The following is a 23,987-nucleotide window of genomic DNA, read 5'->3' as shown; positions in this document are numbered from 1 at the left end:
ATGAACAAACTGATGTAGACGTCTAATTAAATTAAAGTTCGAACTTTTATTCAGAGTTTTAATATTATCCTGAAAAGTTGAGCTAAACATATTGATAATATTATAGAGTTCGTTTGTTACGCAGGTTCAGACTGTCTGAAATGAAAGAGAAAGTCAATTTTAGGATCGTGTATGAATTATTATCTAATAAATAGATTTTATTATTTTCATGTTTTTGAAATTTTGTAGGATCAACGAGAGGTGAGTAAGTAGATTTTCACCTGGACGGACGTGTTTACATTATGTCCTGGAAACTCGATCTCATAATGTCTGATGATGGCAGTGAAACACACCAACAACAGCCCATATTATCTGGTGATATCTTTACCATTTTGCATTTGTTAGAACACCAAACCGCCGACTGGGTTTCATCAGCTCGGAATGGATGTTACAAACTTACAGTAAAATGGACACCTGGGACGATAGCGGAAAGAGAGAGGTCGACATTACCACCGAAAAAGAAGTCATCAAAGGTCCGTTCGGAAAAAAATAACCGCAGGCTGAGGGTATATTGGGCCAAAAAGTCTGAGTCAACTGCAGAGATTGGAACTCCTGCTCAAATGTTAGACAATGACTCCTCAAAATCTGATGAGCTAGGCAATGCCGCTCAACCAATAGAAACAGATTCGGCAATGGACGCACCGGCTGAGCTAATCTCTAAGAAAGATGAAGCTCTTCCACTACCAACAGCCATATCATTGCCAAAAGGTCCCGCTTCCTCTATTGGTGCCGAGGGTACATCGACAACTGGTAGAGAAAGAAAGGAATGCTGCAAGCACAAAAAGGGGGAGAAAATCACACAAAACCTTCCACAAAAGACTTACCTGATAGAAGTGAAAGGAGAAACAACAATACTGAGAGCAAATTGTGACACATTAAAACAACCAGGACTGACAAAGAAACACGTCAATGAAGCCTTCTATAAGGATGTCAAGCGAAGCAATGACCATTGGTTAGATATCAGAGATAAGAGGAACTTTCTCTACTCAGAACAGCGAGTGAAAGACATTGAAAAGCTAGCTGAACAGAATAACTTGTATTTGAAATTATTTAAATAAAGGGCGAGATAATCCAAGCCCTATTAGATTGTTATATATATTTTTTTTCATTTTGAACTTGCAAACATTGGTCATAAATTCTGTGTTTAATATAATTTAAATTAACTTTAACATAATTAAAGTTATTGATGATATAAGACATTCCAAGTCCATTCAAAAGACTCTTGACCTTTATGACCCAAGGGTTTGAATCTACAGATTTAGTGAATATATCATATTGCCAAACTTCAACTTCATCCTACTTACCACTTGGAACTCTTGGTTTGATAGCTTAGTAACCCTCTATGAAGGAAATCATAATAGGAAATACAAGCCCTTGAATATCAACTGGTATATATAAACTCCGTATACAAGCGTTGTTCGAATTCTGAGACACGAGAAATGGAAAGTGTACAATTGGATGATTGGAAGCTTAACACTAGAAAAAGTAAAGATCCAGAAATGAACCTTGATACACTCCACTGACCATTGGAATTTGACTAGATATACTTACCCCATGATTGTACCTCTCTTTCAAAACCAACCTGTCGCATGTTGTTGTTAAAGAAAGTTGAGACCCATTTCGAGAAATGTCCAGCTTCCTTAAGATGTATTTGTGAGGAGCTTAACTGTCATATTCCTGGCTACAATATTGATATTGCCTTGATAAGATTAGTGGCAAGCCACAGGTAACAATAAGAGCCAGTATCAATTATTCATTTAAATGTTATTAATAAAGCATTTTTTTTATTAGGAATTATTTTTTTAATATTAAGATTTTTTTTTTTTAATATTAGTAATTGAATTTTTAATATCAGAAATTGATTTCTTTAAAATAATATTAAGAATCAAATGTTGTTTTTCTTTGTTAATGCTAGTTATATATTTTAGAAATTCATTTTTCTATATTAGCATGCCATTAGGGAAACAGATTGCCATTATTCAGTCTCGGAATTTTTAAAACAAAATTTGAGGTTAAGTTACAGTAAATGGGCGATATCATGCATATCGTCAATTTTGGCAAAATTGCATACAACTTTACTCGTTAAACTACAAAAATATACTACAAGTTGTTTCATACGTCGTAACTACAATCCCCTTCCCTTTTCATGAATGTGACCTATTGAATTATACTATACCGGGTTTGTAATAACATGAGCAACACGACAGGTGTCACATGTGGAGTAGGATTTTGCTTACACTTCCGGAACACCTGAGATCATCCCCAGTTTTTTTGGTGGAGTTCGTGTTAGCTTAGTCTGAACTGAGTTTATGTTGTTTCTTGTGTACTTTTATTTGTCTGTTACAGTTTGTCTTTTTCATTTTTTGCCATCGTCACGTTGTCAATTTATTTGTTTTTTCAATGGTATCTCAATTTCGTCCCCCCTTTTCAAGTTTGTTTTAACTAAAAGTCTTAACCTAATGCATGTATCTCTGTAAATTTCTGGAGATATGTAACATGAAAAGCATACGAAATCGGCAAAAAAGTTCCAGACCTGCGTCAGGGAGTCATCATATTCATCGTGGGACGTCAATATATGAGTTACCGTAATATAATTTAGAGTCGAAATTTAAGTCTTCTATTTGGCGTTACTACTTTGACGAAAACTACTGTATGTTATACTAATGACATAACATTCCCTGTTACATGTAATGTGATCGTGGACGCGTTATATATACTTCATGGGCGTGAACTTTAATACGAATTTCTCACGTGGAATTTCTTAAGATGAGGTTCTCCAACCTTAAGGAGGAAGATTAGTGAGAAACTAATTCAATCATCTACGATACTTTCCCCTGTGGGAATCCTACCTTCATCATGTTTGTTAAGTTTACTGTCTGAACTGTTTAAACAGACTTCCCACTATGTTGTCATCTTAACAGATTTGAGATGATTTATGCAGTTCATTACATTTTATAGATCAATTGTTTATACTACACGGTAAGGATATTTTAAAGCGCAGAATGTAAAATTTCTGATTATTCAAAATGGCCGCTGGTACACGCCTGACCACCACGTTGGCGTTGAGGATGCTATCGCCGTAAATCGTCCTCAAATTCGCATCGGTGTACTCCTACAACAGTTTATTTGTTGCATATTATGCAAAACAAAGCCATCATTTTGATTCAATATGAATGTCAGTAACAGAGTAAGGAAAAGCAAGTTTTATAGGGTAACAGCATGTTTTTATTTTACCAAACAAAGTAATCTCAGAGTAAAATACGGTTTTAATGATCATATCTATCTTGCAAAAAAATACATCAGCTAGAGCAAGAAAAATACAATTAGATTATTTGAAGTGAAGTGCTTTTGTATTATTTTACTTCCTACTTAGTCCAAATAATTATGACGTCTTGAAAGGCTATTATAATTTTTTTCTTTGACGGCTTTAATACTTCGTCTTGAAAGGCTATTATAATTTTTTTCTTTGACGCCTTACTTCGTCTCGAAAGGCTATTATAATTTTTTTTCTTTGACGCCTTACTTCGTCTTGAAAGGCTATTATAATTTTTTTTCTTTGACGCCTTACTTTGACTAAGTAAGGCGTCAAAGAAAAAAAATATAATAGCCTTTCAAGACGTCATAATTATTTGGACTACTTCCTACTGTAAGCATACAATTTGGTTAAAATTTTACCGTGATCTATCAAAATCTGATTTGTTTAAGTGTGAAATAATAATTGTTACTGATGTTTTTGGACTAAATTTAATGTGATTTGTCAAAATCGGTCAATCTTTTATCCCCTAAACTAGTCCAAGATTACTCTGACGTCCAACGGCTATTTGCCAGACAAGCTGGGTCCGTGGGACGCCAGCTTCCTACTGTAAGCATCCAATTTGGTTAAAATTTTACCTTGATCTACCAAAATCTGATTTGTTTAAGTGTGAAATAATAATTGTTACTGATGTTTTTGGACTGAATTTAATGTGATTTGTCAAAATCGGTCAATCTTTTATCCCCTAAACTAGTCCAAGATTACTCTGACGTCCAACGGCTATTTGCCAGACAAGCTGGGTCCGTGGGACGCCAGAGCTTGTCCCATATCAAAAAGTGGATCTTTGTCCACCCAAAATAGATGCGCTACTTTGTCGCTTCTAGTGCAGACTATATTATATTTTTCACCTCCTTTATAGGAGATTGATGTTTAACATTTAGTAGCCAACCACGATTTTTCACCTCCTTTACAGGATATCGGTATGAAGCATTTAGTTCCAACCATGTTATAATCGGAAGCTCTCAGACATTTAGATAAATTGCATCGTAAATGATAGACAAGGTGTTACATTATGGTCATTTGCATAAATCATCACTGTTTTCTCGTGGTCACGTGATAATCTTTGAAAATGAAAGGCAAAATGCCGAGATCGATGGGTCATTGTGAAAATTGTCTTATTATGAGAAAATAAAGGTTAGCAGGTAAGTGAAACTTACAAAAATGAAGAAATTAATGAAAAATAAACCGATTGATGCCTGATTTAAATAATTCCAAGGCCCTCAGTCGTCACAAGAAGCGACGAATCAGCGCATCCATTTTGGGTGGGCAAATATCCACTTTTTGATACAGGACTAGCTCTGATGTCCCACAGCCCCAGCTTGTCTGGCAAAACAGCAGTTGGATGTCAGAGTAATCTCGGACTACCCCTAAACATGCATGACATGCTAAAAGAAAGTCTTCATTTTATTGTCATTTACCAAAAAGTTATACTGTTTTGCAAGAATTTTTACCTGTATTTGTCATGATGGTACCCCAATCACCAAACTCTTTTTTGAATTATGTTACTATTTTTTTTTTATGGCACTCTGACATAGAAAAGTCAGAATTATCTGAGAGTGTCTAAACATAACGGTCGCCCTATGCGACCAGATTTTCGTCAGGGCAAATATATTTTTCATCCTGTTCGCCAAGCTAGCAACAAATAATATTTTGCATTGTATCCTCCAGCTGGCGACACATAATATTCATGATATTTTGCATTGAACATGTTGAATCCACCAGCTGGCGACAAATAATATTTTGCATTGAATCTATTTTCTATCCAATAAATGGAAAAAGTCACAGGAAAAAAAGTCACAAAATACCTAGGAAAAAAAGTAACAGGAAAAAATGTCAGAAGAAAAAGGGTCGCAGGAAAAAAGTCACAATATACAATTTTGAGTAAAAGTATGTTGGAATGCACATGAAATAGTCGCTATGTCCATGCATGCAATGAATAATTAAACTGGAGTTTTTTGGATACAATTGCTTTCCATTAACTTATATGCGTACCAAATGACACAGCCCCTAAAACCACTAATGTAAAACATGTAAAATAATAGACCAATTTCGAGTTCATCTGTCACTGGAAAAAACTTGTCAATTATACACACCTTTATGACGTCATTTACCAGATAGAGGGGGTCACCTGTATCCCTGCACTATTTACATTCATCAAGCGTCTTAGTGATCATCATTGTGTAGGATAAACTAGAAATAATGGTTGTTCTGTAGGTACTTAATGACAATTCCCTAATGACAGCAGTGCTGGTTGTCAATTTTGAGAATTCAATTTGCCGAATAATTGGTACAATATAGAATTATAGTTTTCCAACCACTCGCTCAACATTGGAATGGAAGTGACGACGCCCCTAAACGCACAAATGACGGTGATAAAGACGCGTATAATTGACGAGTTTTTTCCAGTGATGGATGAACTCGAAAGTGGTCTATTAAAACAAGAAAATTCATGATATCTAATTTGTGTAAAAATTATGAATAGAAAAAAAACAAATATTAAATATACATGTATATAAATTACACTGCAAAAATACAACAACATTAACCAACTGTTAATTAGTACTTTGTTTCAAAGCTGTAATCTGTTTTATTTTTTATACTTTCAGATTTCATGAACATGAATCAATCCAAGATGTCTTCATTATCTTTAGTTTTTATTGGTACATTTTTATCATGATCATGTCCTTGAAGATGGAAAATCCTTTCTTATTCTAAGGATATTAGTCAGGTAAATAATACTGATTGCAAAACTAGGAAAACATTCTAAACATTAATTATAAATGATATGAGCAATTCAGCCCTAATTAATTACTGATAAATCAGCATGTGCTATACTGTCATGTAGTGTTGTTCCGATGATCGGAATAAGTCGGAAATCAGTTGGTTGGGCCTTGCGATGTCGATAATCGATTGGGATTTTGTTCAATCGATTGTCGTTTTAAATTTCCGGACCTTTAGCTTGTCAACTTCCGGTCTGTTTTACGGTTTGCATTTTATATGCGCAGTCAAACAATATTAACCAGTCGATGACAGTAACAATGTCAAACATCCAATAATTAAAGAATAAACCAATTTCCTTCTTTATAAACGTGACAAAAGCATTTGCAGATTGATGGAAGGTTATTTAACATTAATAACTTTGTATGAAATACTTTCTTTCATTACCGGTACTTGTTACTTGAGAGCGGTACAAATCATTCTGATTTTAGACAAAATAATTTCGTTGCTTCATTAGAACGTGTTGCAAATTGCCTTTTAGAAATGTTTATCCATGTGTTGCATCAAAAACGTCATAATATTCCTTTCCAAATTGTTTGCCAAACATCGTTTATTGTTGTAAATTTTCCGAAATTTGTCCGCCATTTATAAAAATATAAGAATCACGAATCGGATACGGTTCAACTATGTAATAATTCCGCATTCTTACAATTATAAGTTCAGACGTACGAATGACACAATTGACAGAAATTAATGATCACAAGAGTGAAAAAAAGCGTTCTTCACGAATTAACAGACAATGGCTTAATACCCTTTGTATACTGTATATCTTATAATGCAAATGCATTATTTTATTTTTTTGTGTTAATTTTAAATTTCTAAAAATTAAAAACTTTATATATCTTTTCCTAATTAGAAGCATTCAAATGTTCATACAGCTATTAGGTTATTGAAATTGTTTTGTGAGTTACACCATTGAAATTTAGAAATGTAAGTGTCACTGTTGGTTATAAATGTTGTAATTATGAGATAAAATATGTTCAATATGAATCTTGATTCTTATCAAGACATTTCATTGTTTTAACTGCTGAATAGATAATTATCAAAGGTACCAGGATTATAATTTAGTACACAAGAATATGAAAAGGAAACAAAAGATCAAATATGAATATATAAACTCTGCAATGATATTGAATGTACACCATGTACACATAAGACATGTACAATGAGACTAAATACATGATTTCCTTTAAAAAAAAAGGGCAAGGTATTATGATCCGATTATAACCGATAGTCGGTTGGTTGCTGTCAACCGATTGTAATAGATAATCGGTTGGTAATTTCAACCGATTATCCAACACTAGCAATGCCTACAGCCATGACACTGTCATGGCTGTAGGCATTGCCTTGTTGATTTAAATCGAGAGTTGATGTTGCTTTTCAAACAATCCTATAAGCATTAAGCAAATAATAGTCAATCGAACAACAATCAAATGAATGTGAAAATTTTGGTTGCTGTACATGTGTATAAAACTTCTATTTTTTTTATTTTTGAGGATGCCAAAATCGAGAAGAAATTGTTTCGGTCTTCCTTATCACAGACGAAGACGAAGGGCAAGAAATCAGGTAAATACTCACTTAAATTTAATGAAATTAGATGTAATACATACAAGTAATTTTATGATCTCAATTTATCTTGTCTCTTTGACACATTCCTGTCCATTTTCAATTTTATATAAAGACAATAATAGTGCATCGACTTGACTTATTAACGATATAAGAATGAGGCTAAGAAACGGGGAAATGCGAGGCTCTGCTGACCTTTTTCTTGTTTCTGACTGAATCCTTACATCGTTGATATGACAAGTCAATGCACTATTATTGTCTTTATACATGTTATACCATGTAAACTGCAATTTAAAAAAAAAAGATTTTCAAATGTTGTTTAGTATGTTAATGTTATATATTTGATTTAAATATTGGAAAAAATCCCCCTTCAAAAAGGCCTCCAATCACACAGGCGGAGAAATATTCAACATGATGAAATGTACATAACATGTTAAAAACCACAATCGATGATGAAAGAATGCGTTTGTAAAAATACTAAAATATCAACAATAAACATAAAACAAAATTATTTATAGGTTTCAAACAAAAATATTAACAAGTGAAATATTATGGTTTTCTAAAAATTGTAAAAGAAACATGTTTTGAGTTGTTCAACGCATCGTTGTTTACATTGGTAGAACAGGTTGAAGAGGTCGTGTGAGTAATTAAATATAATTTTGTGTATAAGACATAGAAATATACATTTCAACGCATTTTGACTGCTCAAATAGAACGAGTGCAGTATAAATATAAGTATAAGGTCTAGTACATAACTTTCATCATTTCAGTAGTCAGTCACTAGGTCTGAGACCACAATTGTCGTCCCTTGATTTTCATTGTTCACAAATATAGTCCCTAGTCATGCTAGTGTTGACAGTGGGTTACTTGCCATAAAATTGTATACCCCTTCCAAATTTATTTCTCCATGTTTAATGTCTCAAATTGCAAGTAGGGAAAAGGAGGGGGGGAATTACACTGTAAAAAATTTTGGGTCCAGAATTTTAAAGCTCCAGCTGAAAAAGGTTTAAAATTAGCAATTCGGAAGCTGTCAAAAAATTTCAAGATACCCTAAACATGGGACCAAATCTTTACTAAATATGTTTGATGGGGCCAAATATTTACAAAAACATGTTTTGATGGGGCCAAATATTTACAAAAACATGTTTTGATGGGGCCAAATTTTTACAAAACATGTTTTGATTGGGCCAAATCTTTACAAAACATGTTTTGATGTGGCCAAATCTTTACAAAACATGTTTTGATGGGGCAAAATCTTTACTAAACATGTTTGATGGGGCCAAATCTTTACAATAACATGTTTGATGGGGCCAAATTTGTACAAAACATGTTTGATGGGGCCAAATCTGTACAAAACAAAATAAGAAAAGAAAGAATAAACTAGTATCTCAATTGTTTGTAAAACAATTGAAAGGTCTTTCCTGTAAAAGTGATGATTTCATAATGTACTTTGTACGACCTTTCGTTTGATATACGACAAGCATACCTTCTGAAACTTTTTACTTTTATCACTTAATGACCTCATCCGCCTACATTTTTGAGATCGGAATTATTATATATGTAACATAGAGTAGATGAGCTTTCATTTGATATGCGACAACGCCATATTCTAGAAAGTTTGATTTTTGCACTCAATAACCCTATCTTACTAATTTTTGGAGGTCAGGAATTTGCTATTTGAAATGTACACATCATGACCTTTCATTTGATATACAACAACCCTACCTTAAAAGAACATTTATTTTTTGCACTCAATGACCCCATCCAACTCATTTTTGGGAGACGTCAATTTGAAATTTGAAATGTTCGCTTTATGTTCTTTCATTCGATATGCGACAACCTTACCATCTGAGAAATTTGAATGTTTGCACTAAATGACCCCACCCGTCTCCCTTGGATGAAAAGGGGGTTTCAAATTTTCATTTTGAAGTAGAGTTTATTAAGACCTTCAATTTGATATATCAGATGACCCCATTTGACAAAGTGCAAATAATGATGCAATATCAACTATATAAATAGAAATTATGAAACTTACAAAGGCAATGCAAAACATGAAAATTTCAAATTGAATTTTTGGTGTTTTCTTCCATGGAATGTTCTTGGTATTTGGTCAAACATATAACTATGTCAACCTCTTCAATTTCTTAAACATTTTAAGTGGTAAGCTCTTGATGATTCAGAAATACATGCCTCCGCTCGCAAAACTTAAAACTGCATTATCTCTAAAACGACAATAGATATCTCAAATCTGTTAAATAATAAATGATCTACAGTTAAAGGACAACATTATAGAAAAAGAATTAAGACAATTTTAAAGTTCACTAAGGTCTCAATTAATCATCAAATATATGATGCAATACAAAACTTGAGAACCGGAAGTCGTAAAGACATGGGACTATCACCATTCAACTCAGGACCACTTGACCTTTTAAATATCACAAGGTCAAGGTCATAGTATATTGTGAAGGTCAAGGTGAAATTTCATCATGACCTGACATTGACCTCAAATTGAAGGTCTTGAATTACTGATCATCTTTTCAGTTTATAGTAGGTTGATATCTGTTACCTTTAAAAAGATATACACAAAATACTATACTTTTAATAATCATCCTGTTGTAACTTTTGAACAGACGGTCGGACATTTTTGGGCTTATTATATAAAATGTAGAGTTCGTCGAGAGGAACATTTTATACGCTGTATGTAGGCAGCAAAGTCTTATCGTTTTCCTAATATGTAAGCTTGAAATTGCAGCGTAATTTTTTTTTGCACTCTGTGACCTTTGACCTTGGGCGCATATTGAAGGTCACATGAATTAAAGATTATTGGTGAAGGTCCCAAGTCTCTACGACTTCCAGTTCTTGAAATAGATTTTTTCAAAAATTGTATACAATTTTTCAAGGGGAATAACTCCTTATAAGGGTTAATAACAAAATGATTGTATATGTTCATTAACATTGCCATCTGTTCCTGTACATGTTGCCGTTTTCAAATCGATTCTATCTTTAACATTTTTTGAGAAATGATCAAAGGAAAGAAATTGTTTCAAGGGGAAATAACTCTCAAAGGGGATGATGAAATTCTATGCAGCCTCATATGGTAATACATCATGATGAGATGTACCTATTGTCCAAATAAGATCATGATATCTTTAAAAACAACGAGGGGGGGCCATGTTGAAAAAAATCAATAAAAGGGAGATAACTTCTAAAGGGGATGATGAAATCCTACACAGCCTCATCTGGTAATACTTCATAATGAGGTCTACCGATGGTCCATATTTGGTTTTGATAACTCCAATAGAAACGAGGGGAGGCCATGTCAAACAAATGCTGGATGAAAAAAAAAAAAAAAAAAAAAAAAAACTAGTATCTCAATTGTTTGTAAAACAATTGAAAGGTCTTTCCTGTAAAAGTGATGTTTTCGTATTGTAATTTGTACGACCTTTCGTTTGATATAAGACAGCATACCTTCTGAAACTTTTCGCTTTTTACACTTAATGACCTCATCCGCCTACATTTTTGAGATCGGAATTATGATACTTGGAACAGAGTAGATGAGCTTTCTTTTGATATGCGACAACACCATGTTCTAAAAAGTTTGATTTTTGCACTTAATAACCCTATCCAACTAATTTTTGGAGGTCGGGAATTTGATATATCAAATGTACACATCATGACCTTTCATTTGATATACAACAACCCTACCTTAAAAGAAAATTTATTTTTTGCACTCAATGACCCCATCCAACCAATTTTTTGGAGACGTCAATTTGAAATTTGAAATGTACGCTTTATGTTCTTTCATTTGATATGCAACAACCTTACCATCTGAGAAATTTGAATGTTTGCACTAAATGACCCCACCCGTCCCCCTGGGATGAAAAGGAGGTTTAAAATTTTCATTTTTAAGTAGAGTTTATTGAGACCTTCAATTTGATATATCAGATGACCCCATTTGACAAAGTGCAAATAATGATGCAATATCAACTATATAAATAGAAGTTATGAAACTTACAAAGTCAATGCAAAACTTGAAAATTTCAAATTGATTTTTTGGTGTTTTTTTCCATGGAATGTTTTTGGTATTTGGTCAAACATATAACTATGTCAACCTCTTCAATTTCTAAGACATTTTAAGTGGTAAACTCTTGATGATTCAGAAATACATGCCTCCGCTCGCAAAACTTCAAACTGCATTATCTCTAAAAGGACTATAGATATTTCAAATATGTTAAATGATAAACGATATACAGTTGAACAACAACATTATAGAAAAAGAATTGGGACAATTTCAAAGTTCATAAAGGTCACAATTTATCATCAAATATATGATGCAATACTAAACTTAAGAACCGGAAGTCGTAGAAACATGGGACTAGCACCATTCAACTCAGGACCACTTAACCTTTCAACTATCACAAGGTCAAGGTCATATTATACTGTGAAGGTCAAGGTGAAATTTCATCATGACCTGACATTGACCTCAAATTGAAGGTCTCGAACTACTGATCATCTTTGCAGTTTATAGTAGGTTGATATCTGTTACCTTTAAAAAGATATTCACACAATACTATACTTTTAAGAATCATCCCGTTGTAACTTTTGAACAGACGGTCGGACATTTTTGGGCTTATTGTATAAAATGTAGAGCTTGTCGAGAAGAACATTTCATACGCTGTATGTATGCAGCAAAGTCTTATCGTTTTCCTAATATGTAAGCTTGAAATTGCAGCGTAATTTTTGTTTGCACTCGGTGACCTTTGACCTTGGGTGCATATTAAAGGTCATATGAATTTAAGATTATTGGTGAAGGTTACAAGTCTCTATGACTTCCGGTTCTCGAATATAAATTTTTGAAAATATATTTTTAATTTCTAAAGGGAAATAACTCCTTATAAGGGTTAATAACAAATAAATTGTTTATGTTTATAAACATTGCCATCTGTTCTAATACATGCTGTCATTTTCAATTAAATTCTATCTCTAATACTTTTTGAAAAAAATGCAAATAAAAGAAATTGATTCAAGGGGATATAACTCTCAAAGTAGATGATGAAATCCTATGCAGCCTCATATGGTAATACATTATGATGAGATCTACCTTTTGTCCAAATAAAGTCGTGATATCTTTTAACACATTTTGGGGGGACCATGTTGAAAAAAATCAACAAAAGGGAGATAACTTCTTAAGGGGAAGGTGAAATCCTACAAAAGTTCATCTGGTAAAAGTTCATGTTGAGGTCTATTGATGGTTTAATTTTGGTATTGATAACTCCAATAGAAGCGGTAGGAGGGCGAGCCAAACAAATGCTGGAAGAAAAAAAAGAAAAAAAAACATTAGAAAAACAATAAGGTCTTTCCTCACGGAGAGGAAAGACCTTAAAAAACTAGTATCTCAATTGTTTGTAAAACAATTGAAAGGTCTTTCCTGTAAAAGTGATGTTTTCGAAATGTACTTTGTACGACCTTTCGTTTGATATACGACAAGCATACCTTCTGAAACTTTTCACTTTTTACACTTAATGACCTCATCAGCCTACATTTTTGAGATCGGAAGTATGATGTATGTAACACAGGATAGATGAGCTTTCATTTGATATGCGACAACGCCATGTTCTAGAAAGTTTGATTTTTGCACTTAATAACCCCATCCAACTAATTTTTGGAGGTCAGGAATTTGATATTTCAAATGTACACATCATGACCTTTTACTTGATATACAACAACCCAATTGTAAAAGAATTTTTTTTGCACTCAATGACCCCATCCAACCAATTTTCGGGGGACGTGAATTTGAAATTTGAAATGTACGCTTTATGTTCTTTCATTTGATATGCGACAACATTACCATCTGAAAAATTTGAATGTTTGCACTAAATGACCCCACCCTTCCCCCTGGGATGAAAAAGAGGTTTAAAATTTTCATTTTTAAGCAGAGTTTTATGAGACCTTCAATTTGATATATCAGTTGACCCCATTTGGCAAAGTGTCAAAAATGATGCAATATCAACGATATAAATAGAAGTTATGAAACTTACAAAGTTAATGCAAAACATGAAAATTTCAAAATGATTTTTTTTGTGTTTTTTCCCATGGAATGTTTTTGGTATTTGGTCAAACATATAACTATGCCAACCTCTTCAATTTCTTAAACATTTTAAGTGGTAAGCTGTTGTTGATTCAGAAATACATGCCGCCGCTCGCAAAATTTCAAACTGCATTATCTCTAAAACGACAGCAGATATCTCAAATCTGTTAAATGGTAAATGATCTACAGTTAAAGGACAACATCATAGAAAAAAATTGGGACAATTTCAATGTTCACCAAGGTCACAATTAATCATCAAATATATGATGCAATACCGAACTTGAGAACCGGAAGTCGTAGAGACATCGGACTATCACCATTCAACTCAAGACCTCTTGACCTTTCAAATATCACAAGGTCAAGGTCATAGTATACTGTGAAGGTCAAGGTGAAATTTCATCATGACCTGACATTGACCTCAAATTGAAGGTCTTGAATTACTGATAATTTTTGCAGTTTATAGTAGGTTGATATCTGTTACCTTCAAAAAGATATACACAAAATACTATATTTTTAAGAATCATCCCGTTGTAACTTTTGAACAGACAGTCGGACATTTTTGGACTGATCATATAAAATGTAGAGCTTGTCGAGAGGAACATTTTATACACTGTAAGTATGCAGCAAACTCTTATCGTTTTCTTAATATGCAAGCTTGAAATTGCAGCGTAAATTTTTTTTGCACTTGGTGACCTTTGACCTTGGGTGCAAATTAAAGGTCACATGAACTTAAGATTATTGGTGTAGGTCCCAAGTCTTTACGACTTCCGGTTCTCGAGATACAATTTTTCAAAAATTGTGTATATTTTTTCAAGGGAAATAACTCCTTATAAGGGTTAACAACAAAATGATTGTATATGTTTATTATCATTGCCATTTGGTCTTGTACATGTTGCCGTTTTCAAATCAATTCTATCTTGAATACTTTTTGAGAAAAATGTAAAAGAAAGAAATTGCGTCAAGGGGACGTAACTCTCATAGGGAATGATGAAATCCTTAGCAGCCTCATATGGTAACACATCATGATGAGATCTAACTTTTGTCCAAATAAGGTCATGATATCTTTTAAAACATTTAAGGGGGGCCATGTTGAAAAAAATCAATAAAAGGGAGATTACTTCTAAAGGGGATGATGAAATCCTACAAAAGTTCATCTGGTAAAAGTTCATGATGAGGTCTATCAATGATCCATATTTGGTCTTGATAACTTCAACAGAAAGGGGAGGAGGCCTTGTCAAACAAATGTTGGAAGAAAAAAAAGAAAAAGAAAAAAAAACATTAGAAAAACAAAAAGGTCTTTCCTCACGTAGGGGAAAGACCTTAAAAACATGCGAAAAACAATAAGGTCTTTCCTCACGGAGAGGAAAGACCTTAAAAATACATATATATATACATACAGCAGCAAACAACAACCACTGAATCACACAAAATGACCTTAGATTTCCTCCGAATAACCTTTTGACGTCGAGCAATAATCACCTTTTAATTGTGACGTCAATTTTTGGGAATTGTTATGTTTCGGGAACCTGTAATGGCAGACAAATTTGCATTCAAGTGTAAATACGTCTTTTGAATAGGCATGCACATGTATACAGATTGGGTGAGGTTAACCATGTTTGGCAGGAACGGGTTATGTTCTTCTCATATTATATGTTATGATGGTATGATACTAAACCCCTAACAAGAAGGATTGTGCCTGATGTTCATATGATGAAATCATAATCTTTCAGTCAGTTTAATTGAAGTCTGGAGCTGGCATGTCAGTAAACTGCTAGTAGTCTGTTGTTATTTATGTATTATTGTCATTTTGTTTATTTTCTTTGGTTACATCTTCTGACATCAGACTCAGACTTCTCTTGAACTGAATTTCAATGTGCGTATTGTTATGAGTTTACTTTTCTACATTGGTTAGAGGTATAGGGGGAGGGTTGGACCCAGCCGCATTTTTGCACCTGTCCCAAGTCAGGAGCCTCTGGCCTTTGTTAGTCTTTGGAAATTAGTATGGCGTTCATTAGCACTGAACTAGTATATATTTGTTTAGGGGCCAGCTGAAGGACGCCTCTGGGTGCGGGAATTTCTCGCAACATTGAAGACCTGTTGGTGACCTTCTGCTGTTGTTTTTTTATTTGGTCGGGTTGTTGTCTCTTTGACACATTCCCCATTTCCATTCTCAATTTTATTGCTTAATGCTGGCGCCAAATTCTGTGTTTCACCCTTCAACAATGACTTAAACTCTTACCATATAGTATTATATTAACATGATCATGATAACATGGATAAAAGGCTAGCAAATGTCCTATGTTAAGCAATACTGTGAATTCAGAAATTATGTGATGTTTTCATGTAAACAAAATAATTTAAATTCCCATTATAGATTTTGTATATGAATTTAAGAGGATTTTTCTCAACATTGCCAAAATTAAAATAGCATTTTAGTCTGAAAGAAGAAATTGCAGTGGTAAATGCATGCAATAATTTCTGAATTTACATTATTTTAATGAGAAAACTAACTGCCTGATTTATTTACTAAACAAAAAACAAATATAATATATACAGCAGCAAACAACAACCACTGAATAATTTACAGACCGCTGAAAATGGGACACGCATTAGCAGAACGTGTCAGGGTTAAACATGCTTGATGGGGCCAAATCTTCCCCCTTAATCTTGGACAGTGGTGTTACATGTGTGTAACAGTTCCACATAAACAAGCCTATAAAAAGTTTAAATTGGCTTTGTGATTACTGTGGATTCATTTGTATTCGTTGGATACCAATTTTACGTGGATTTCGTGGGTACAGGGAAACAACGAATTTAAATGTTCAACGTAATGCATATTTTCTAAAGGAATGCATGTGAATTTTGTCAAAACCACGAATATAAATATCCACGAATATGCAAGTTTCCCTCTGTCCACGAAAATTGGTACCCACGAAAATAAATGAATCCACAGTATTTTAGTTTTTCTTGTTTGATTTTTTTTACATTTGTCATTTCAGGGCCTTTTATAGATGAATATGTGGTATGAGCTTTACTCATTTTTTAAGTCAGTATGTTGACCTATAGTTGTTAATTTCTGTGTCATTTGGTCTCTTCTGTTCTTGTGGAGAGTTGTCTCATTGGCAATCATACCACATCATTTTTATATTGATGTTTATCTTTTGTATTTTAAGCTTCAGCAGTTAAAGTCGTCGAGAAAGAAAGCGTTGACTTCTGCAAAACCTGAGGAGTTTACTGTTGAAGTAGCTGATAGTGGTGTTGTCATAGGAACAGGAACAATACATGATTCTTATTGGTCAGTAACTATTCCTGAAGATGGCAATCACTTTGATGGAGATTCTAATAATAGCACTACACAAGACATTTTTAAAAATGAACATACTAATTTAGAGTTAGAAATTGATGTAGATGAAAATTTGGACAACGAACATTGTATACAGATAAATGATGAAGAAGAAAATAGTTTTGAAAAAATAAATAAAGAAGGAATTGGTTCCAAAGAACATAGTATTATAATAGATGAAGAAGAAAATAGTTTTGAAACTGTTCAGTATGTTGGAATTGGCAATGAAATGGTTTCATCTGAGAGCAATGAACTATCCAGAGTTATTTCCCCTTCAGCATCATATAATGATAACAATTACACCACTGTTCAAACTGTTGGATTATGTGAAACAGTTCAATATGATGAAATTGGCTCCGAGATGGTGTCATCATCTAGCAATGAATTATCTAGAGTTGTTTCCCCTTTATCATCATATATTGACGACAGTTGCAACACTGTTCAAACTGATGGAATAATAAGAATAACTGGAAACGAGGAAAATAGTTCTGAAACAGTTCAATATATTGAAATCGGCTCTGAGAGGGAGTTATCTAAGAATAATGAATTATACAGAGTTGTTTCCCCTATTACATCGTATATTGATAACAGTCACAACACTTTTCAAACTGATGGTGTAAGAATAACTAGAAAGGAGCAAAATAGTTTTGAAACTGGTCAATATGTTGAAATCAGCTCTGAGATGATGTCATCAGGGAATAATGAATTGCACAATGTTGATTCCCTTTTTCCATCATATAACAGCTATAGTGCTGTTTTATATAACAATAATAGTTACAACACTGTCCAAACTGACATAGGTCAACAGAATTGCAATGATGTATCAGAGAGGAATGAGTTAGGGGGAGTTATCGCCCCTGTTACATTATTTAACAATAACAGTTACAACACTGTTCAAACTGATGCAGGTCATCAGGATTACCGTGATGGATCAGACACTGATAGCACTGTATCAAAAGATTTTGTTACTGTCAAAGTTGAATTACCTGATGGAACTACCGAATTGTTAGAAACTATTCCAGTCGAAAAGTACCCAACAGTTCAGTCTGAACATGCTGAGATAGACTTGTATGGTTCATATACTGACAATGTAAACAATCACAATAATAAGATTATGTCCGAGTCAGAATTGTTCAGAATAACACACAATGTGAATGCTATTCCTGATCAGTCAATGGCAGGAACATCAATTCAATCTTATATTCCTGCAAATGATCATGTTCAGTTTGAGGAAGGTGATGAAAACTGTAAGGAGTGGGATATTGGAATGCTTCCATTTGTTATGGAGACGATGAAGGAACAAGAAAATACACAAAGTAATCGTAATGCTAGGCTTTTTTTTTTTAATTTTCAAACATATTTTTTTAAAGGCATTTTAATTTTACTATCTGACTATAAGAGTTTTTTTTTAACAAAACATGTACATCAACTAATGCATTACAAATCAAATCAAATATTTATTGTCATATTAAATTTGAACAGTAAGTTTGTGACAAATAATGTAAGCATACACAAAATACATTTAACAAACAAAACCATACAAACACAAAAAGAAAAAAAAGGAAAACAATATCGTTTTTAGATATAAATATATTTTATAAATAAATCTAAAGTCCCCTGTTCCAGTTTTATTCTAATCTACAGAAGTAATGTTAATTTATGATGACAATTTTTAGTTCCAGAAAGTTATCAATGTGATTAATGCTTAGAAATTCAAGTCACAAAATGATGTTATACTTTTATTATTACATATATAATTATAGTTCCAGTCATATAAATTGGTAGCCTGGTGCATGTGTAGTGTAACGTTCAGTTAGACGTCACGATTTTGGCATAATGTATAAGATTTTAAAACTCTATTTTAGTTATTTTCCCCTTGGAATATGTTTACGAAAATTATACCAATCGAAAGAGAATCATTTGTAGATTAATTTCATCTGTTTTTTTAATCAACATTTGTAGATTAACACTTACGTTCCAAATGTTAAAACTCGGCGACGTTTCCGATATTTATACGCGGTATGAAAGTTAGACAGCGTAAATTTAGAGCGATCTTGAGTTCTGACTAAATTTGCCACCTTCGCCCGTTTGTTTACACATTTAAAATTAACATAAAACGGAAGCACGTGTTTTAAGCTTTATTTTCGTATAACTTTCTTGAAGATAGTATAGCTGTATAAAAAATTTTAATTTAAAAAACAATTTCATTTAAAATTTTCAATATTAATTTTATAAAAGTTTTTGATGAAAGTTATACGTGTAAAAAATTTAGAACTTGCTCTTTCCAAACAGTAACTAGTCAAAAGATGCGAAACTAAAGCGATACTGACTTTACTTCGTTGAAAAAAGGTCATGACCTTCAAAATTTTCTGAAAGTCGATAACGTTCCAGATAAAAATGAATTCGATTTCTGTAGCCGCAGCGCAAATAAATGGCGTGTTTAAATCAATAGAAGACGCGTGTAAACGTGAAAACATAGGTAATTTAGCACAGTAATATACGGATAAATGTTTCTTTGCTAAAATAAAGAACTTACGGACAACGATAACATGAATGAACTACGTGAACAATTTGTAAACAATATGAAAATCAAATTTCACTTTCGATTTTACGCAATTCTAAAATAAACATAGTTTCCAGAAATCAAATAAAGTAGATATTTGAAATGAAACTTGATTAATTATTAAAAATAAAACTTCCCATACGGTCAAGAAAAAGTGTGATCTAATTTTTATATACAGATATAATAATGAAATATAAGGCAATAGAGGGGGGATGGGATTTTTTTTCTCAATAAATGTAGGTTCCTTTTCATTGTTTTTTCAGGGGAGTATTATGCTTTTCTGATAAGATATTTAAAATAAAAAAAAGATTTCTGCTTGATAAAGATATTTAAGAGAGACAATTTAATATCCTACTCATTCCTAGTGTAAGACATGCAAGAGGGGTAGGGGATTTTTTTTCACAAAATTGTAGGTTACTTTTTTTTATTTTTCAGATATAAATTATGCGTTCGTGATTCAGTTAAGAGATATTCTTCGATACGAACAACAAAATATACAAGAAAAGTTACCGGGTCTTCTTAAGAAAGTAAACTCAAGAGTAAAGATACCAAGTAAAATAAGTGATTTGATAAGGAAGATAGAAAACAAGTTTGATAAAGCAAATACAGAAGAATTAAAAGAAAAAGTTTTAAGAGAAGTTCTATTGTTGTCAGAAGATTCAACTGTCATAGGAATTCATTGTTCAAAATTCAGAATTTTTTCAAATAATTTGTATAGTTTTGTCTGTGATCAAGTCACAAATGGTGTTGTATATGAACTTGAAAAGTTTCGTAGCTCAAATAATTACACTTTCACAGAATTAACAAAGTGGGTTCATAATATAGTGGGGCTTAAAAGCGAAACTTTTTCAGAACATGCTATGCGTTACTCGGTTAAATCTTTATTAAAGAATCGTTTAGATATGAGTAGAAAGGGCTATAGCTTTTCGGAACAGTTTTTGAATGAAACATATACATACCCAAAAATGGGTACTGATAAAGCAAGCTCAACAGACAACTTGGCAGAGGGTTGTGACAATCCTAAGTGTTCAAAACAGAAATTAAAAACAATAAAGTGCTGTCAACAAATTCAAAATTTAAATTACCAACTTCAACATGAAAAAGAAGAAGTTGAAGAAGAACTTACACAAGAATATAAGGAAAATCAGCAATTATCTGATCAACTAAATAAAATCATAAAAGATAAAACAATATCAGACAAAGAACTTTCAGACTTGAAACTAAAATATGAAACTGTTATTAACAAACTTCAAAAGTATAATACTAGGAACATTAACAAAAAAATCCAGAGAAGAGACACTAAATTAGAAACAATAAACAAAACTTTAGCAAATGAAAAAGAAAAATCTTCCTTTATGGAAGAAAGCGTAACGCAAAGAGAAAAAGACATCATAGTCTTAAAAGAGGATAAAAGAAATTTACAAAAAAAAATATCATATCTTAAGTCAAAACCAGAACTTTTTGAAAATAAACACAATGAAAATTTTTCTAAGTTGCGCGATGAAAACAAGGAACTTCAAGAATCAAACGCCATCCTACAGGAAATAATTGAAGAATGCACAAAAATACCTATTTTTAAAACCAGAAAAGATGGGTCGCGCGAGTTTTGTGATGAAATGAAAAAAACATATATGGAATTAATATCATTAGGTGTAAGCTGTAACATGTGCAGCAATGTTATTAAATCAGTCATAAAAAATATGACTGGTCAAGAACTGCATGATATGCCAGAAGTTACATTTGCTAAAAGAATGGCTCTGCAAGCTAATTTGATGGCAAAATTTCAATTGGCAGATACTATTTTAAGCAAGGACTCTGAAAATACGTTGCAGTTTGATGGCACAAGCAAGTGGGGGGAACATTTTTTTACTTTTGACATAACAACTTCAGAAAAAACATATTCAGCAAGTTTGATGGACTTAGCAACAGAAAACAGTGCAACACAATTAGATGCAACAAAAGCATTGTTTAATGAATTAGGTGAAATTTATGTATCACTGACTAATGAAAAAAATCCTGAAATATTAACAAAAGTCATCAGCAAAATGGTAAAAACCATTCATAATACAATGAGCGATAGAGGTCCAACAAACAAACCGTATGTTAAGCTTTTTGAAGAATGGCGTAAATCATTATTACCCAAAGCTTTAGAAAACTGGGAAACTTTAAATGAAGAATGTCAGCAATCAATTATAGATATTCATGATTTTTATTGTGGATTACATTTACTAACAAATTTTGCTGATTATTCTAACAAATCATTGAAAAAATTTGAAGAAATTAGTACAGCAGAAAAAATTGGTATGAAAACTTTATCACAATTTAGTAATTGGGGTACAAGGAGTGAGTCTGCTGCGCAAAGATTAATACGCTCGTGTTGTAACTTATTGCAAATACATGGTTGTGAAACTGCGGGAAGGCCACAGCAATTTAATGCCTATTTATTTGAAAATGGTTTAAAAAATTATCTTGTACCTTTCCGTGGGAACAGGTTTAACATTTTATTTCAAAATGCAAGAGCAGTATATGGTCATTTGACACATATCCAAGATTTTATTGAAATGTATGGGACAGGTAATAATCTGTTACTATCTGTGAATGCTGACATTGAATCCAAAATTGCTCTTGCTGGTGTTAGAGCTCTTGGTTTAGTTGATGTCCATATCAATCGTCCACTATGGAAACTTCTTGATTGTAATGATGTATCTATAACTGACATGTCACAATATTACCAAAAGTTACATGATAGTATTTCAAATTTAGTACAAGATTCTTCTCCGATGTTTGATGAAAATTATCAAATGTTTGAAAATTACCCTCCTGAAAAAGATTTGTTTGGTTTCTTTGCTTTACATGCTGTGGAAGAAAATAACGAAGAATTGGATGTTTTAACGACACAGGCTTTAGAACTTATATTGGCCAGTATTTTAAGCGTTATTAAAAGGCAGTTAGTTGATCACTTAACTGGAGGGAAGCATGCTGATCCCAATGAGGATTTGATGCTGATTAGTCAATCTGTTCCTAAAACAAACCAATCAAATGAATCAAATTTTGGTCAGTTAGACAGAATTAAAAGATTCAAACCTAACGCAACCACGGCTCACATTGAAGGAATGGTTTTATATGTTAATAATAAAACTTCTGATTGGCTTGACACGCAATGTAATGAGCCTGATATTATGCAAAAGGTTTCGAAACTGTTGCCAAAATTTATAGAAAAGTGGCGACAAAGATCCAAAGATATAAAAAACAAACGAATTGAAATGTTACAAATAAGAGCCGAGGAAATCAAAAGAAAGAAAATGAAAAAAATTGCAGAGAAACAAAAGATAATTGATAACATATTAAGATATGGACAATGTAAATCTGAAACTGATGTAAAAAAACTTTTATCAAAATTTAAAACTTCACATCTGAAATTAGTTGCTTTAAAATTTCAGTTAAAGTATTATAAATGTGTTTTGTGTTTTGAGGCAAATAATGTGTTTTACAAATTTTCAACTGAGGGAAAGGCATTTAGTATAGACATGTTAAAAAACAATCTTATCAAAATTATTCAAAAATATTCCTCTAATATACATGTTGGTGTAGACATTGATTTGGATGTCCCTAGAAAACAAGAAATTTTAAGACCATTAACAGAAAGAAACAATTTATTAAATTCAGAAAAGGACAATTTGAAAAATGTCAGGGTTGTGAAAAAACAAAGCGCAGTTATAAACAAAAATGGTCTACATAATTCGAACAAAACGAGGAAACGAAAGCTTGAAAATGAAAAGGAAGAAACTTCAGCGGTTAAAAAACCTAAGAAAAGCCGTGATGTAAAAGTCAATACAAATATATCTTTTATTAGTAATTACAAACATTTTAAAGTTAATCAGTGGATTGCTGTAGCAGGTCAATCAGATTGGTATATAGGACAAGTTGACAATATCTTATCAGAAGAAACTGCTACAGTAAATTTTATGGAACGTTCGATTACAAATACATGCACATTTAAGTGGTGTTCACCACCAGCAGTGGAAACAACTTATATCAAAACTGTAATTCATTTTGATTTTGATAATGAAATCGGACCAAATGATTCTTCTCTTCGATCATGGAAGCTGGAAAAAAAATGTTTGCAATCAATCACTACAAAATATATAAATTACTGCTCTAGTTGTAACTAAATGTTCAAGTCTTGTGTTTTTGTTGATAGTGTTGTGAAGTTCTTCTTACTCACAGGTCTTATTTATTATAAATTATTAATAAATATTTGGTAATTCAATTTTCTGATTTTGATATGCATTTTTTT

The 23,987-nt window shown here is 32.6% G+C and overlaps 1 protein-coding gene across 3 annotated transcripts in view; it reads left to right on the top strand.

Annotated features, from left to right (window-relative positions):
* Positions 1-2,862: 2,862 nt before the first annotated feature.
* LOC134691995 (uncharacterized) overlaps positions 2,863-23,987 on the top strand; it is a 65,894-nt gene continuing 44,769 nt past the window's right edge. Inside the window, exons 1-4 of one of the 3 annotated variants that reach the window (XM_063552318.1) lie at positions 2,863-3,018; positions 5,959-6,080; positions 7,627-7,696; positions 16,958-18,443. In XM_063552318.1, coding sequence (XP_063408388.1) covers positions 7,628-7,696; positions 16,958-18,443 — 1,555 coding nt within the window. In that variant the 5' untranslated portion in view covers positions 2,863-3,018; positions 5,959-6,080; position 7,627. Of the gene's footprint in view, positions 3,019-3,112; positions 3,251-5,958; positions 6,081-7,626; positions 7,697-16,957; positions 18,444-23,987 lie in introns of those variants that run through there. The other 2 variants (XM_063552315.1, XM_063552316.1) reach the window with 2 other exon arrangements.

The sequence above is a fragment of the Mytilus trossulus genome, chromosome 12 (assembly GCF_036588685.1).
Source record: "Mytilus trossulus isolate FHL-02 chromosome 12, PNRI_Mtr1.1.1.hap1, whole genome shotgun sequence".
In the NCBI taxonomy this organism is placed as follows: domain Eukaryota; kingdom Metazoa; phylum Mollusca; class Bivalvia; order Mytilida; family Mytilidae; genus Mytilus; species Mytilus trossulus.
This window is presented reverse-complemented; position numbering and strand designations above follow the sequence as displayed.